This window comes from Notolepis coatsorum (assembly GCF_963971535.1).
Source record: "Notolepis coatsorum genome assembly, chromosome: 4".
NCBI classification, from domain to species: domain Eukaryota; kingdom Metazoa; phylum Chordata; class Actinopteri; order Aulopiformes; family Paralepididae; genus Notolepis; species Notolepis coatsorum.
The window spans coordinates 141,220,110-141,237,908 of record NC_140168.1 but is presented as its reverse complement, the minus strand read 5'-3'; the positions used below and the strand labels follow the sequence as shown (position 1 = coordinate 141,237,908).

Here is a 17,799-nt window from a genome sequence, read left to right as displayed (position 1 = left end):
GTCTGTCTATGACAACGATGTGTCAGCGCGAGCTTGCTGCTAGATTTACGAGAAGCATGGAGCTGCAGACCCACAGAACCCACCAGCTTTTCCGGCACAGTGCAGTACTCCAATTCAGCCATTGGAAATTCAGCTGTTGGGTGGGGGGCGCTGCTGAGCGGTCCCCCGACCGGACCTGAAAACACTGCTGTTCTGTGGGTCTGCAGCTCCATGCGTCTCGTAAATCTAGCAGCAAGCTCGCGCTGACACATCGTTGGCATTATTAGACAGACCTGCTTGGTGAAGCAACGATGAACAAAATGTAATGATTGTTTCGTTCATCGCATAGGCTATTTAATTTTAGCCTATTTTAATACAATTCAAATAATCAAATTGTGCTTAGAGGGAATTATTTTCACCGGACATTATGACCAGCACCAAGTCGTTGGGAGGTGGAGATATACATCACGCAAACCCACGATAATGTTGCTGTCTCTCTCTGCCAAATTTCTCAGTTCTTCGCTTGATATAATTAATACAAATGTCCAATATAACGGAATTTGTTAGCTCATAAAAATGTGATTATAACAGACTGCTGTTTATTAATGTCGGGCAGACTGCCCACCGACACCTCAAGTCGGCAGCAGCACGAAGTCTCGGGACTTCTTTTATTTGGAATATATTAATGACTGTATATACGCAAAAGTTGCCTAGTTTTAAGTTAAAATATTATAAATGCCTTGAGGATGTCATTCTTTATATAGGCCTATCAATTGTTTTTAAGCTCAATAAACTCTGACCGGAATTGATCCCATTTGTCTGGTAGATTGAAATCTACCGGACACTCAGACCTGCAAAAAAAATAATCTAACGGAAACCCTGATTCCAAATATCGATCGCGTTTATTGATTGATTATTGGCTGCTGTAAATATATATTCCAGGCTGCTTTCCATCTCGCGATCACTTCCCTGTTCATCAGATCCCTCGCCAGCATAGTGGAGCGAGGAGGCTCCCCCTCCACAGATCCACCAGTATAATCGAATGGCCTGCAGTTACACAGGGCTAGACGATAGGGGGTGGTATTTTCCCATCGGAGCTCCTAGAGGGGCTGCTGTACCAACGGGAGACTCGGTTGATGAAATATGAATTCAGATCGCTAATATAAAAAAAAAAACACAATTCGCGTCGGTGGCACTCAACGGGGGGCATGAAATGACGACATAACACGTCTGTGGCACTCAAAGTGTTAATGTTCGCTATATTGCCAATTTAGGCCACCGTGGTGTAGAATAGTGTAGTGAGTCTGGACAGAGCAGCCATCTTGTTTCACCAAATAGCCAACAACATTGATGTAACTAATTAACAAAAAAAATACGTTTTTTTGTGCATAGATCACTAGATTGATTTTCTTAATGAGTTTCACTAAACATTTCCACAATATGAGATTTGCTGTGTTGCCACTGTCTGCAGTATGGGGGTTGCAGCACGTTGGCATGTTTTATACTTACCCCAGAGCCGTAGCTAGATCAGCACTGGGTAGGTAGGCGCCGCTCCCCAGGGTTCCATTGGAAGTGGAAAAAGGTCAACAAAGTGGGAGCATATTAGGGCTGTCTTAAATACTTCGAAGCTTCGTTCGAATGGGAAAATAAAAATTCGAATAAAATCAACTCTGCCTCTAGGGCTGCAACGATTAGTCGACATAATCGACGACGTCGATTATAAAAAATCGTCGACGAGAAATTGTTGCGTCGATTAGTCATTAATTTTTTTTTTTTTTTTTTTTTTTTTTGTGTGCACTACCTATCTTTGTGAGAGTGGCTTCTCAGGGTTCCAGACAACATCATAACATGATGATCCCATAGCAAATTTTGGACATTGAAAACATTGTTCCCCTGCAGGAGATGATGATCAGACTAGACACACAATACATTACACACGTACTCCTCTCACTCACACACAGCGATCAGAGTAAGACACACACATACACACTCCTCTCACTCACACACAGCGATCAGAGTAAGACACACACACATACACACTCCTCTCACTCACACACAGCGATCAGAGTAAGACACACACACATTCACACTCCTCTCTCTCACACACAGCGATCAGAGTAAGACACACACACATTCACACTCCTCTCACTCACACACAGCGATCAGAGTAAGACACACACACATACACAAATTACACAGTACACACCTCTCACTCACACAGCGATCAGAGTAAGACACACACACAAATTACACAGTACACACACTCCTCTCACTCACACAGCGATCAGAGTAAGACACACACACATACACTCACACACAGCAAACAAAAGTTATTTAAAGTACACTTCCACTTTAATTTGTATTTAATTTATTTATCTTGTTATGAGTGATTGCTGTATTGTTCTTCAAATACATTTTCATTTAAAGTGGCTTAAAGATCCAAATTCAAATGTTTCATGAGTCATTATTTTAATTTGCTATGGGATCATCATGTTATGATGTTGTTGTTTGGTCCTGACAAGAGTCTCAAAGTCTGGGGTGATGGTAGACAAGCAACTCTGAGGTCATGCTCAATGTCCAATCTGTTCCTCTGCTCTGTCTTCAGCTGGACCAGAGCTGAGAAGCCACTTTCACAAAGATGGGTAATAAAATTTTTTTTTTTTTTTTTTTTTTTTTAGTTTGTTGTTGTTTACATTGGTTTTCGATTAGTCTACTAATCGAAAAAATTATCGGCAGATTAGTCGACTACCAAATTAGTCATTAGTTGCAGCCCTATCTGCCTCTCTTTGTTAACTACAACAAGCAATGCTGTTTGTTATTTAAGATGAGGTCGGACTCGGCACTGACAGATTTGTGTTCATTGTGCTGCTTTTATAAAGCCTCAAATGACGGCTTACAATATTTCATGAAAGCAAAGTGTTTTGTTTGTCTAAGATTTTAAAAGTTTTAAACTTTACAGCACTGACAAAGTTGAACAAAGTGCTGTACAAGTCCCACAACATAAAAAAGATATATATATATATATTATATATATATAATTTTATTATCTCAAAGCTTCGAATTAAAATCGAATCTCGGCCCCGAAGCTTCGAATGCCGAAAAAATATTCGAAGGTCAGCCCTAGAGCATATATTTCACCATGGAAAAGCCCCATATGACACTGTTCTCGTTTCTGAAATCGCACCACTTCATGCGTAAGAGACTTCTCAGATTGAGATGGCCATGTGCTTGTACACTTCGCCTGAGATGCCTTGGATAGAGAGTGAGAGACATGGCCAGGATATAATGGCACGCTCCAGTTGCAACAATGGGAAATGGCCGTCGCAAATTTTTTCGTTGATGTGTCGTATTAAAAAATATATATATAATACTTTTTTTTTTGCACTACCTCATCATCATTAGGTGGCTTCTTCGTTCCGAAGGTTGCCTATCACTCTCCAACCCATTCTGTCCCCACTTCTTCACTCCAACTCCGTGACTCCGCCTCTCACTCCACTCCAATCACAGACATCGTCTACCCAGCCTCTTCTTGGTCTTCCACTTCCTCTCTTTCCATCCACCTTCCCCATCACCACCTTCTTGAACATCTCCCCGCTGGATCCTCTCAGAACATGCCCGCACAACTCCATCTTTCTCTTTTTCAACCTCTCCAGCAGCTGTCCTCCTTGCATATCCGCTCTTCTCAGTACCTCCTCATTCTTGATCTTATCCTTCCATGTTATCTTCAGCATCTTCCTCAGTGTCTACATTTCAAAAGAGTCTATCATCCTCTTTGCCTCTTCATTCAGCGTCCATGCTTCTGCTCCGTATGAAAAGACTGACATAACATACGTTTCCAAAATCCTGGTCTTCGTTTTCCAACTTATGTTTCTTCTCAATAATTCTTTATGGTTCCAGAATGCGCCCTTTGCAATTCCGGTTCTTCTCTTAATGTCCATGTTAGCTCTTCCACCTTCACTGATCCAGCTTCCAAGGTACATGTACTCCTTCACTTGTTCAAGTTTTTCTCCATCCACCTGTATTTTACAAACAGTTCCTGGTGTTTTTTCAATGATCATTACTTTAGTTTTCTTTGTGTTTAGCGACATTCCATAGTTTTTGCATTCGACATTCAGCTTATTCATCATGTCCTGTAGATCTTCTTGACAGTTACAGACTATAGCAGTGTCATCCGCGTATCTTATATTGGTGATGTTCTCTTCGCCAAGTTTTACTCCTTTCCCTCCTCTCAGACCTTTTTTCATCAGTGATTCACTGTACATATTAAAGAGTACAGGGGACAAGATGCATCCTTGTCTTACACCCTTCTCCACCGGGAAGTCTCTTGATTTCTCCTTTCCTATTCTAACATTAGCCTTCTGCCTCCAGTATAAGTTGGCAATTATTCTTCGGTCAGAAACTGGTATTTTGAATTCTTCCATTGTTCTCATCAATGTTGTATGTTCAACTCTGTCGAAGGCCTTCGTGAAATCGATGAAGCAAATATACAGCTTCTTCTGTTGGTCTATCGATTTTTCACCAATGATTCTGAGTTGGCAGATTGCATCTCTTGTTCCTTTTCCTTTGCGAAAACCCATTTGGCTATCCGAGAGCTGATGTTCAATTATGGGTTCTATTCTGTTCTTGATGATTTTCAGGAGTACTTTTGATGCATGAGATATCAAACTGATAGTCCTACCTATCTTTGTGAAAGTGGCTTCTCAGCTCTGGTCCAGCTGAAGACAAAGCAGAGGAACAGATTGGACATTGAGCATGACCCCAGAGTTGCTTTGTCTACCATCACCCCAGACTTTGAGACTCTTGTCAGGAGCAAACAACATCCCCAGTTATCCCATTACTTCCCTGGGATGTTAAGCTAAGAAGTCTGCTAAGAAGGATATATTATTTATTATTATTTTATTTCATTGTGTTTTTAGCCCTAGTTGCACTTTTGTTGCAACCCCAGTTATCCCATTAGTTCCCCCAAACTTACTGTCTGTCTGTTATGTTAAGCTAAGAAGTCTGCTAAGAGCCCGGAAAAGGAGCCGTGCCCACAGGAATCAGAGATGGAGGGTGTGACAGAAATAATCGTTAGATTAGTCGACTAATCGGAAAAAAAATCGACAGATTAGTCGACTACCAAAATAATCGTTAGTTGCAGCCCTAGTTCCCAGACAATGACATGATGGAGAAAGTATGCACACATTACACTGATGCACAGACTCTGGTCACGGAACATTAGGAGCCAATATAGCCGTCATTTTGCCATAACAAAGCGTGGGGGAGGGGGAACGGGTTGTCAGTGCAGTAAGTAATCCTACAGTCGGTTGACGACGCAGTCGGTTGCCCCATCTTCTATACTGCCCTGCCGTAACTGCGGTAACTATGCAAACAGTTTAAAGTTTAAAGTGCCTTTTAAAGTTATTTGACTATCCAGTGGTTTTGTAGTTACTGCAATTCTTTATACCCCCGTTCTGTAAAACGGAACTGATTGAACTTTGTCTCAAGATAAAATGGGATATCAGGGCTGTACATTCACTTTTTTTGCACATAGCACTGGTGCTACAGAGGTTGATAGTTTTGTAGCACAGGCCAAAATCTTAAGTATAAAACGTGTTATATTTGTAACAGTCACAAATGTGCCTATTGTATTTGTTTTATTTAGTTGCAGTGCCATGTTTGGCTGTCATTTTCATGCTGACAAGTTGACGTCACACAGCCAGACATGTTACGTGTAAGGAATTATGGGATTTGGTGTTGGGTGTATGGACTCTACTAGGGGTGGGAATCACCAGTTTCATCACGATACGATATCGATTCTTTGGACAATGATACGATACAATGCAGGTGCCTGCAATCGATATGAGATGATATCATAAGCCCATTTAACACAATCAGTAACATTTAGATCAACTCAAAAATAGGGATGGGAATCGAAAACCGGTTCCCATTGGGAACCGGTTCCTAATTGGCCGATGCCTGGAACCGTGTGGCTCCTGTGACTTTCGATTCCCTTATCGCTGCCTACAGTTGCGCAATGACGTTACGTTACCATGTAGCCATGGCAGACTCTATTTGATTCCTTAAGGGCTCGAAATTGCCTGGGTTTTGGTAATATGCTCCCGAAATGCTCCCGCTGTTTGGCTACTTCTATGTGCAGTGAAAACTACTTGAATGCTTTAGAACATTGTCATTGATTTAGTTTAGGGTGAGCTAAAATTAGCCGCGGAGCTAACGTGAGCTAACGTGAGCTAACGCTATTTAATCAACCTCACAAAGAGAGATAAACAGCTGACAGCGGATAGTACAGGTACAAATACAATAAAACAGCAGGTGGGGGCTGTTGTGTAAACCTTGTACTCTTTAGTTCACATATAATGAGAGACGCGAGTGCTTGTTTACAAGTCTGTAAAGTGTAAACCAGGAAGTACAGTGGTGCAACATACAAATGTGTCCGTGTAGCAACACAAGCCAATACATAAAGGACAGGGGCCCGGGGAGCTCTCTCTCTCTCTCTCTCTGTGTGTGTGTGTGTGTGTGTGTGTGTGTGTGTGTGTGTGTGAGAGAGAGTGTGAGTGAGAGACAGAAGTCAGAGGAATAACAACCTGTTATTCAATAGATTAAATTAGTTTAAGAATAAAAAAATAAATACATTTTAAGAGAATCTCAAATACATTATTTTATTTAAGTGTAGGCTATAGTTAATGTTTTATTTTTTACAGTTTTTGTATTTTTCTGACATGGGGGCTCAACAATAAATGACAATCAGAAATGTCAAGTTGCATGTTGTTATTCTAACCAGCTTAGACCCCGACGCTCTGCATCTTCTGGCCGCCTCAGACCTACTCCTATCCGAGCTCCGGGAGGGTCATCAAAGAGAAGTCGCCTATTCTCAGTCCTTGCCCCACAATGGTGGAATGAACTACCCACCCCAGTTAGGACAGCCGAATCACGTCCAATCTTTCGCCGTTGACTAAAGACGCACTTCTTCAACCATTATCTGAATAAAAAAAAATATATCTAACCCTAACTAACCGTACTGTCATGCACTTGTCCTAATAAACTAACCTACACTGTAGCACTCAACACTTTGATGAACATTGTTGCTCAGCTGATAGAGTTGTGCCCTTCCTGATGGCTTGTCGTACAGAACTTGTAAGTCGCTTTGGATAAAAGCGTCAGCTAAATGACTAAATGTAGTTCTGTTGCATTTCCAATTTATTTATTTAAATTATAAATTGATCAGGTATCGATAAGGGAATCGATAAAGAATCGAATCGATAAGCAGAATCGATAATGGAATTGTATCGATAAAATCCTATCAATTCCCATCCCTAGTCAAAAAAGCTCTTCCAGACATTTAAATGAAAAACTAACTCTCTGTTCACTATAAAGTGCCACGTTTTGATATATTGAGCTTTAAACTTTAAGTAAAACATTTTTGGAACACGCAACCTAAAACCCCTTCCTCTCCCAAACCGTTCCTGCAATTGTTTTATGTTGCATGATGATCATGAATAAATTTATTATGTATTGTATTTTTTATGTTTAAATATCAACATTATCTGTCCACCCTCAGTACATTTACTAGTATCAATATAATATACTCGTCTGACTTCATCTGATCTTTTCAAACGCACACACACAGAAGGGAGAATGCCCCCCCCCCCCTCCTTCCCAGTCCCCACTCTGCTGTTCTCTATCGCTCTGAACAGGGTTTTAGCTTGTTGTTAGCTTATGCATGCTAACGTAACGTTAATTCCGGTCTTAAACACGACATGGTCATAAAGGAATGGAGAGGATTGCAAAACATGTTATATGCATTTGACCCGTTGCGGAATAAAACAGCAGGGATTTGTTTTGAGTGGTGAAATAGGCACACTGTCCTTGCTCTGTTTCAATGTCCGCGTTCCAGGCGCTACTGCTGCTACTGAGACGAGTCCTGCTGTGTTGTGAGCCGAGCGGATATGAGTCACGACACACAGGATTTTCAAAATAAGAGTATCGAAATGAACTGAGCATTGCTAGCTGCCGGAGCCATAGTTATTATGGCTGGAGCAGAGCTGCGCGTGGGCAGAAATGAGACCGCCACATGATTTTCAAAATAAGAGTATGAACCGAATGCCTATCGCACCAGTGCTACTGAAGTAAATCCATTCATCGCACAGACCGATGTTGCTGTAGCACGTGCGATATATATCTCGCACTGTACAGCCCTGGATATAGAGAAGTTATACTTATAACTTATAACAACATTTTGGGGGAAAAAAAATCATAGTTGGTGCTCTTAGCTTCTGCAGGGCAGTATAGTTCTGAGTTTCACATATACAACCTCAGCCTCTCCTGCTGTTAGCTTCTGCAGGGCAGTATAGTTCTGAGTTTCACAGATACAACCTTAGCCTCTCCTGCTAGCTTCTGCAGGGCAGTATAGTTCTGAGTTTCACAGATTCAGCCTCTCCTGCTCTTAGCTTCTGCAGGGCAGTATAGTTCTGAGTTTCACAGATTCAGCCTCTCCTGCTCTTAGCTTCTGCAGGCAGTATAGTTCTGAGTTTCACAGATTCAGCCTCTCCTGCTCTTAGCTTCTGCAGGGCAGTATAGTTCTGAGTTTCACAGATTCAGCCTCTCCTGCTGTTAGCTTCTGCAGGCAGTATAGTTCTGAGTTTCACAGATTCAGCCTCTCCTGCTCTTAGCTTCTGCAGGCAGTATAGTTCTGAGTTTCACAGATTCAGCCTCTCCTGCTCTTAGCTTCTGCAGGGCAGTATAGTTCTGAGTTTCACAGATTCAGCCTCTCCTGCTCTTAGCTTCTGCAGGCAGTATAGTTCTGAGTTTCACAGATTCAGCCTCTCCTGCTCTTAGCTTCTGCAGGGCAGTATAGTTCTGAGTTTCACAGATTCAGCCTCTCCTGCTCTTAGCTTCTGCAGGGCAGTATAGTTCTGAGTTTCACAGATTCAGCCTCTCCTGCTCTTAGCTTCTGCAGGCAGTATAGTTCTGAGTTTCACAGATTCAGCCTCTCCTGCTCTTAGCTTCTGCAGGGCAGTATAGTTCTGAGTTTCACAGATTCAGCCTCTCCTGCTGTTAGCTTCTGCAGGCAGTATAGTTCTGAGTTTCACAGATTCAGCCTCTCCTGCTCTTAGCTTCTGCAGGCAGTATAGTTCTGAGTTTCACAGATTCAGCCTCTCCTGCTCTTAGCTTCTGCAGGGCAGTATAGTTCTGAGTTTCACAGATTCAGCCTCTCCTGCTCTTAGCTTCTGCAGGCAGTATAGTTCTGAGTTTCACAGATTCAGCCTCTCCTGCTCTTAGCTTCTGCAGGGCAGTATAGTTCTGAGTTTCACAGATTCAGCCTCTCCTGCTCTTAGCTTCTGCAGGCAGTATAGTTCTGAGTTTCACAGATTCAGCCTCTCCTGCTCTTAGCTTCTGCAGGGCAGTATAGTTCTGAGTTTCACAGATTCAGCCTCTCCTGCTCTTAGCTTCTGCAGGCAGTATAGTTCTGAGTTTCACAGATTCAGCCTCTCCTGCTCTTAGCTTCTGCAGGGCAGTATAGTTCTGAGTTTCACAGATTCAGCCTCTCCTGCTCTTAGCTTCTGCAGGCAGTATAGTTCTGAGTTTCACAGATTCAGCCTCTCCTGCTCTTAGCTTCTGCAGGGCAGTATAGTTCTGAGTTTCACAGATTCAGCCTCTCCTGCTCTTAGCTTCTGCAGGCAGTATAGTTCTGAGTTTCACAGATTCAGCCTCTCCTGCTCTTAGCTTCTGCAGGCAGTATAGTTCTGAGTTTCACAGATTCAGCCTCTCCTGCTCTTAGCTTCTGCAGGGCAGTATAGTTCTGAGTTTCACAGATTCAGCCTCTCCTGCTCTTAGCTTCTGCAGGGCAGTATAGTTCTGAGTTTCACAGATTCAGCCTCTCCTGCTCTTAGCTTCTGCAGGCAGTATAGTTCTGAGTTTCACAGATTCAGCCTCTCCTGCTCTTAGCTTCTGCAGGCAGTATAGTTCTGAGTTTCACAGATTCAGCCTCTCCTGCTCTTAGCTTCTGCAGGGCAGTATAGTTCTGAGTTTCACAGATTCAGCCTCTCCTGCTCTTAGCTTCTGCAAGGCAGTATAGTTCTGAGTTTCACAGATACAACCTCTCCTGCTCTTAGCTTCTGCAGGGCAGTATAGTTCTGAGTTTCACAGATTCAGCCTCTCCAGTTGTTGAGCCCTGCTGCACCCCACCCTACAGGTTGCATATTAGTGCAGGAGGGAGACTTTGGGACTTGGCCCAGATAAGCAGCATCTGTTGAAGTGCACAAGACGTAACCAGGATTAAAAGGCAGGAACAAAGGGAGCGCACCGCAGGGACCGACACGTGAGCCGCGCTCCAAGACGGATGGAGGGATCCCGGCGGACCGGTGTTCCATAGCCACACGGCCATTAGCTCGGGGAGGGTGGGGGCGAGGGGAACGGAGAGGGGGGGGTGGGGGGGGTGGTGAACGTTGGCCTATATCGGCTATTCGACTCCCATCAGGACGTCATCGTTCAGTTCAGTGGGACCTCTGTTAAGGGAACACCCTTGAAATCGGAGGTCGTTGGGAAAACTGAAGTGTGTCCAGACCTTAAAGCCTCTGGAGCGGCGGTTGACTGTGCCATTCAGGGTTTCATGCTTTTTACCCGACGTTCCCTGCGGTACATATTCTTAGCACAGACCACCCACCCCCGGTGGGAATCGAACCCTTAACCCTGGCGGTGTTCGTGCGACGCTCCCCCTGTCTTAGAAATACGAAACGCTCTCGTTGCCCACATTCCCAAACACACTCAAAAATGGCATTTTGCAGTTGGAAGCGCTTATGGGTAGATTTTCAGGAAAAATTCCATAATTTTGCAGAGTTCACTGTACTAGACGTGGATGTATTTTCACATCATGTTCTATATGTATGCAAATATATATAAATAACATTTGCACTCTGGTTGGATGCCAAACTTCTTCTCGTTGTGCTGTATAATAACAATGCATTTGAATCTAAGCAAATTTCTGTCCATTTAAGGTTGTTGTTTTATTTCATTGTTGTTTTCTTTCTTCGTAAACTGATCGTTGTTGTTTTCTTTCTTCGTAAACTGATCTTCACTACATCTCTATCCACGGCTGTGTCTGCGTGTGGACATGCAAGGTTGACGTAATTAGACTCCTTGGTCTTTCGATTGGACGTAATTGTTAAGGTGTGTTGCCTTCCAGCTGTGTGTGTGTGTGTGTGTGTGTGTGTGTGTGCATTGCTCCTCTCTGTATAATGGGGAGTATAATGAAGAGAGACAGGTTAAGTGTAGGATAGCGTTTCGATACGCTCCTGAGACGTCCGTCTGAAAATAATACCATGTTTGTGTCAAAGCTGTTTGACATCTTACCCCTTGTCCCTCCTCCCTCCATCCTTTCACTCCTCTCCCTTTCTCACCCTCTTTGCCCTCTCTTAAATATCTATTTACACCACTTCTCTCTCTCTCATCCTTTCTTGACTCATTGAACCCCTCTCTCACCCCTCCATTTTCCACACCGCTGTACTTGCTCACTCCCCTTTCTTTCTTTCGGTCTCTCTGTCCATCTCTCTCTCACTCTTTCTCTCTATCCGTCTCTTTCGCCATGTCTCCCTGCCTCTTTTTCTCTCTGCCTCTCTCCCTGCCCCTCTCTCTGTCCCTGCCTCTCTCTTCCCCTGTCCCTGCCTCTCTCTTCCCCTGTCCCTGCCTCTCTCTTCCCCTGTCTCTCTCTCTTCCCCTGTCTCTCTCTCTTCCCCTGCCTCTCTCTCTTCCCCTGCCTCCCTCTCTCTCTCCCTCTCGGCCTACCTCTCTCCCCCCCTGTCTCTCTCTCTCTCTCTCTGTCCCCTGCCTCTCTCTCGGCCTACCTCTCTCTCTCTCTCTCTCTCTCTCTCTCTCTCTCTCTCTCTCTCTCTCTCGGCCTACCTCTCGGCCTACCTCTCTCTCTCTCTGCCAACTTCTCTCTCGGCCTACCTCTCTCGCTCTCTCTCTCTCTCTCCTCTCTCTGGTTTAGCTGGTATCGTCAGACACTCCAGCAGCAGAGCCAGTGGTGGCGGTCGTCCCCCCAGCCGAGGTGTGTGCCCAGCCCTCGGCCCCTCCCCCGCCCCTTCCTCCCCCGCCTGCAGAGAGGACCGGGGGCATTGGAGACTCCAGACCACCGTCCTTCCAGTGAGAGAGACACACACACACACACACACACACACACACACACACACACACACACAGGGAGCGAAATTAACTTTTTGTCTCACCGGCCAGTGGCGGGTAGATGGGAAGAGTCTACCCGCCAAGCATATTTCTTACCTGCCAAAAAGTTTTTGATTAAAAAAAATATATATATATTTTATATAATTTTTTTTTTAAATAAAATATATATTATATAATCATACTTGTAGTTGTATTATCTGCGAGACATCGCCACCACGCAATAAGTCAAAATGCTTGCTATCTGCAAACAGCTCCACTGTCTGTGTGTGTATACAGGGAGCGAAATTAACTTTTTGACTCACCGGCCAGTGGCGGGTAGATGGGAAGAGTCTACCCGCCAAGCATATTTCTTACCTGCCAAAAAGTTTTTGATTAAAAAAAAATATATATATATTTTATATACATTTTTTTTTAAATAAAATATATATTATATAATCATACTTGTTGTATTATCTGCGAGACATCGCCACCACGCAATAAGTCAAAATGCTTGCTATCTGCAAACAGCTCCACTGTCTGTGTGTGTATACTTGAGTAGCCTCCAGCTCCAGCAAGGATTCTCCGGCCCTGCAGCTAGACCCTATATTCAGCTAGACCCTATATTCAGCTAGACCCTACATTCAGCATGCAAGGATTCTCCGGCGATGCAGCTGGACCCATTTATAACGTTACTGTTCTTGTGTCAAATCAAATCACATTCAACATGCCCTCAGCTAGAATACGCATTCAATCAATGTTATGACATTGATATCAGGAGCTATCTGTAGCTACTGCTAGCCCGGTAGATAACGTTAAGACAATTTAGTTTACTGGGACAGATCGACTAACGTGAGCTAGCTAACGCGAGCTAACGAGGGAACGGAGGTATTATGCACTCGAGTCGACTATTGCTGGAGCATTTGTTGATATCAGCAGCTATCAGTAGCTAGCCAGCTAGATACCGTTAGACAATGCCTCGTCATGTATTAAACTAAAGGTGAATAGTTGACTGGGTCATTGTTTAAACAGTAACGGAGGTCCGCTCTTCTAGAGCAGACTGCCTGTGTTGACATGAGCACTGCGAGCAGAAGCCCTTAGCCAATAGTATCCCGCTTCAGGGCTGGGCGGATATGACTCGTTGCCACGGTTTTCTTCAAAATAAGAGTATCATACGAACCTAATTGTTGCTAACTGCCAGAGCCATCGATATTATGACTGGAGATGCGCTTGGGGCGGAAATGAGACCCGCACAGATTTTCAAAATAAGAGTATCGTTATGAACTTGATTAATTACACGTCACACGGCGGGCAGCCCTCTAAGTGTCAAGCGCCAACGGTAAAAACTGACCGCCCCTGGCGGGCGGCGGGCTTTAGTTTCGGTCCCTGTGTGTATACTTGAGTAGCCTCCAGCTCCAGCAAGGATTCTCCGGCCCTGCAGCTAGACCCTATATTCAGCTAGACCCTACATTCAGCATGCAAGGATTCTCCGGCGATGCAGCTGGACCCATTTATAACGTTACTGTTCTTGTGTCAAATCAAATCACATTCAACATGCCCTCAGCTAGAATACGCATTCAATCAATGTTATAAGCAGTGTTGGGACTAACGCGTTACAAAGTAACGCGTTACAGAAACGAAGTTACTTTTTGCCGCAACTAGTACTATAACGCATTACTTTTGAAATTCAGTAACGCTACTTACGTTACTGAATGGTTCGTCACTGCGTTATTTGCGTTATATACGGCGTAGATTGATAGCGAGCGGTAGTGATTATTATTATTATTATTATTATCCTCATCCCCACCCGCGTAGAATGATACGAGGCGAGTCTGGCCACTGGCCAATCAGAAGTGCGCAAACCAGATGCGGCTACGAAAAGAAATAGACCCTCTCTATTGTAAACAAAACAAACGCTCGCTATGAATCCACATAAAAAGAACGCAGTAACAAACTAACAAACCATTTAGCAACTACTTGGAGAGATAATTAATATACAACATGGAAACGAGATAAAGAACATGTTTGAGGCGCTACTGGAGTCGACTAACGTAACGTTACTACATCTCGACCACCGCAGACTTTGGTGAGTGCAACTGAAACTCAAGTTGATCAACGGATTTTGACTGTACGAAATCTGCCAGGGAATCTCATAATACTAATCAAACAATATAAATATAGTCCTTTCATGCACAATTGATATCCTAACTATTCTAACGTTGCAATGCTTTGATTGATATCTTAAACAACGTTGCAACTTGCAAGATGGTGAATGAATGAATGAATGAATGAAAACTTTATTTAACAGATTGCAGAATGGGTACAATACAGTACGGCTCAATACATACAATTGTTAAGGGGATGCAGACCTGAGAAAGACGTTTGTCTTGTTTCCATCAGGGTCCCCCATTTTCAATTCATATAGACATTTATGACATACACAACATACATGACATTTATGGCATAGGGACATATAGGTATTTAGTACTGATACATTTGTGACATAAACGGTATTCAAATATACAGTACTGTTACCCCTAGCTTTGGGTAGGGCGTTCCACATTGTTGTGGCATAATTGCGAAACGTGTTTAGTCCCTTGTTTGAGCCGAATCTGGGTTTTACATGATTTGTGGAGCTCCCTCTGGTGTAGTGGTTGTGGTATTCACTGACCTTTGGGAAGTATTTTGACATGTACATGGGTACCCCGGTCGTATAGTGTATCTTGTAGACCAGGCCCATTGCAAGTTGCTGTACTCTGTCGTCTACTCTAAGCCATCCTAGGTTGTCAAAGTGGGCAGGGGTGAGGTGGGTTCAGGTCAAGTAGTAGTCTGACCAGTTTGTTTTGTGATGTTTGTAATTTTGTTTTAAGCGCCTTTGAGGTGCTTTGGTACCATGAGGTGCAAGCATAGTCGTAGTATGAATGAATGAATGAATGAAAACTTTATTAACAGATTGCAGAATGGGTACAGTACAGTACAGCAGTACAGTTCAAGTACCCTTGAATTATAATGGTTATAATGAAACGCTCCGGCGACATCAAGGCTGTTCCTTCAACCGCCGCACTTCTTATTATATCGACTCGGGACAACATTTGTTTGTGTCAGATTTGTGTTTGTATCTAGACCACATTGCTTAGCAGAGTTCGGTGATGTGAATGGAAACTGTCAAGTTGATCAACCGATTTTGAATACTATCTGGGGCATGGGACTCGGGAGCAATCTTTTTTTTTTTTTTTTTTTTAAATAACTAAATAGTTACTTTTCACAGTAACTCATTACTTTTGGGTGTAAGTAACTAGTACAGTAACGAAGTTACTTTGAAATGAAGTAACTAGTAAAGTAACTGAGTTACTATTTTTCAGTAACTAGCACAACACTGGTTATAAGACATTGATATCAGGAGCTATCTGTAGCTACTGCTAGCCCGGTAGATAACGTTAAGACAATTTAGTTTACTGGGACAGATCGACTAACGTGAGCTAGCTAACGCGAGCTAACGAGGGAACGGAGGTATTATGCACTCGAGTCGACTATTGCTGGAGCATTTGTTGATATCAGCAGCTATCAGTAGCTAGCCAGCTAGATACCGTTAGACAATGCCTCGTCATGTATTAAACTAAAGGTGAATAGTTGACTGGGTCATTGTTTAAACAGTAACGGAGGTCCGCTCTTCTAGAGCAGACTGCCTGTGTTGACATGAGCACTACGAGCAGAAGCCCTTAGCCAATAGTATCCCGCTTCAGGGCTGGGCGGATATGACTCGTTGCCACGGTTTTCTTCAAAATAAGAGTATCATACGAACCTAATTGTTGCTAACTGCCAGAGCCATCGATATTATGACTGGAGATGCGCTTGGGGCGGAAATGAGACCCGCACAGATTTTCAAAATAAGAGTATCGTTATGAACTTGATTGATTACACGTCACACGGCGGGCAGCCCTCTAAGTGTCAAGCGCCAACGGTAAAAACTGACCGCCCCTGGCGGGCGGCGGGCTTTAGTTTCGGTCCCTGCACACACACACACAGAGACACACACACACAGTTTATTTATATCCACATTATGAAGACGAAGCAGATGTTGTTACATGTAGGTTACATTTATGCTTCACAGTCAAAACCTGCAACACTCACTCACTACACTCTCATCCAACTGGGCACTCTCTAGGGCTGGGTGATATGGACCAAAAACCGTATCTCTGTATTAATAGGCTTAGGCCGTGTTCACACCTGAAAGTCTGCGGATAGTCCGGACTTTCTGGTGGACCAAATGTGAAAATTATACGTCGTTTGATTTTGGTCTGCGTTCACACTGCCCTTTTTGGTGCGGACCTAATTTGTAGTTGAGAGCGAGAGAGAGAGAGATACTGTCATTACGCACGCGCCGCAAGTCTACTAGAGAGGAGAGAGAGAGAGAGTGTCCGTGCGCGGCGCGAGTCTAGAGAGGAGAGACTGTCATTACGCGAGCGGCGCGAGTCTGACTTCAGAGCCACAATGCACTGTAGGCTAGGCTTGGGCGGTATAATTTTTTTCATACCGTCATACCTTGCTGACATAATACCCCGGTATATGACTGTATGACTTTCATTTTCATCGGGGGGGGGGGGGGGGGGGGGGGGCGGAGCTAACAATATACTCGTTATCACCATACATAACGCTTATATTGAAACACGTTGAGATCAGGGCCGTTCTTTCAACCTGAAAGTGCACTTTCTTCAACCTCGAAGTAAACAAATCACAGAACGGTAGCCAGTTAGTAGGTATCAACGTGAGCTCCCGGGATGGTAGCTAGTTAGTTAGCACCATCCAGGTATCAACGTGAGCTCCCGGGACGGTAGCTAGTTAGTTAGCACCATCCAAGTATCAACGTGAGCTCCCGTAACGGTAGCTAGTTTGTTAGCACCATCCCGGTAACGTGAGCTCCCGGGACGGTAGCTAGTTAGTTAGCACCATCCAGGTATCAACGTTAGCTCCCGGGACGGTAGCTAGTTACCCCGCACCATCCAGGTATCAACGTGAGCTCCCGGAACGGTAGCCAGTTACCCCGCACCATCCAGGTACTACTATAACGTTAGCTCCCAGTCCCAGAACGGTAGCCAGTTACCGCACACCATCCAGGTACTACTATAACTAGGGCTGACCTTCGAAGCTTTTTTTGGCAATCGAAGCTTCGGGGCCGAGCTTCGATTTTAATTCGAAGCTTAGAATTTTTTTTTTCTTTTTTTTTTCTTTTTTTTTTCTTTTATCTTATGTTGTGGGACTTGTACAGCACCTTCGTAAACTTTGTTGTTTTTAAATGTACTCTATAAATAAAGTGGGTTGGATTAATTAATTAAGTAGCCCCTTTCGTGACTGTGACGCATCCAACAAGGTTTCACTCGGCTGTGTGATTTAATTCAAGGTGGATCGCTGTTGTCGTTTGAACAACTTCAGATTTCATGGGAACTACCAATCCCCCAAATCAAGAATGTTTAAGATGAATGAAGTAAGATTTTGATTATTTGAAATATGGCCTGTGTAGACTAAACTATGCACAGAATTATGTCAGTCTACAAGGTCCGGATTCTACATGGTCCGGCAATGTAGACCTTGTAGACTCCACTACAGACCAATTATCAGTGAATGTTCATGCATTTTTAAGAAGGGCAACTTCCACAAAAAAACAAA

General features: G+C 43.7%; 1 protein-coding gene across 2 annotated transcripts in view; it reads left to right on the top strand.

Annotated features, from left to right (window-relative positions):
- The window catches only part of dvl2 (dishevelled segment polarity protein 2), a 135,804-nt gene that overhangs the window by 51,966 nt on the left and 66,039 nt on the right, over positions 1 to 17,799 (top strand). For both annotated transcript variants that reach the window (XM_084312303.1, XM_084312302.1), the window contains exon 3: positions 11,966 to 12,120. In XM_084312303.1, coding sequence (XP_084168429.1) covers positions 11,966 to 12,120 — 155 coding nt within the window. The remainder of the gene's footprint in view (positions 1 to 11,965; positions 12,121 to 17,799) is intronic.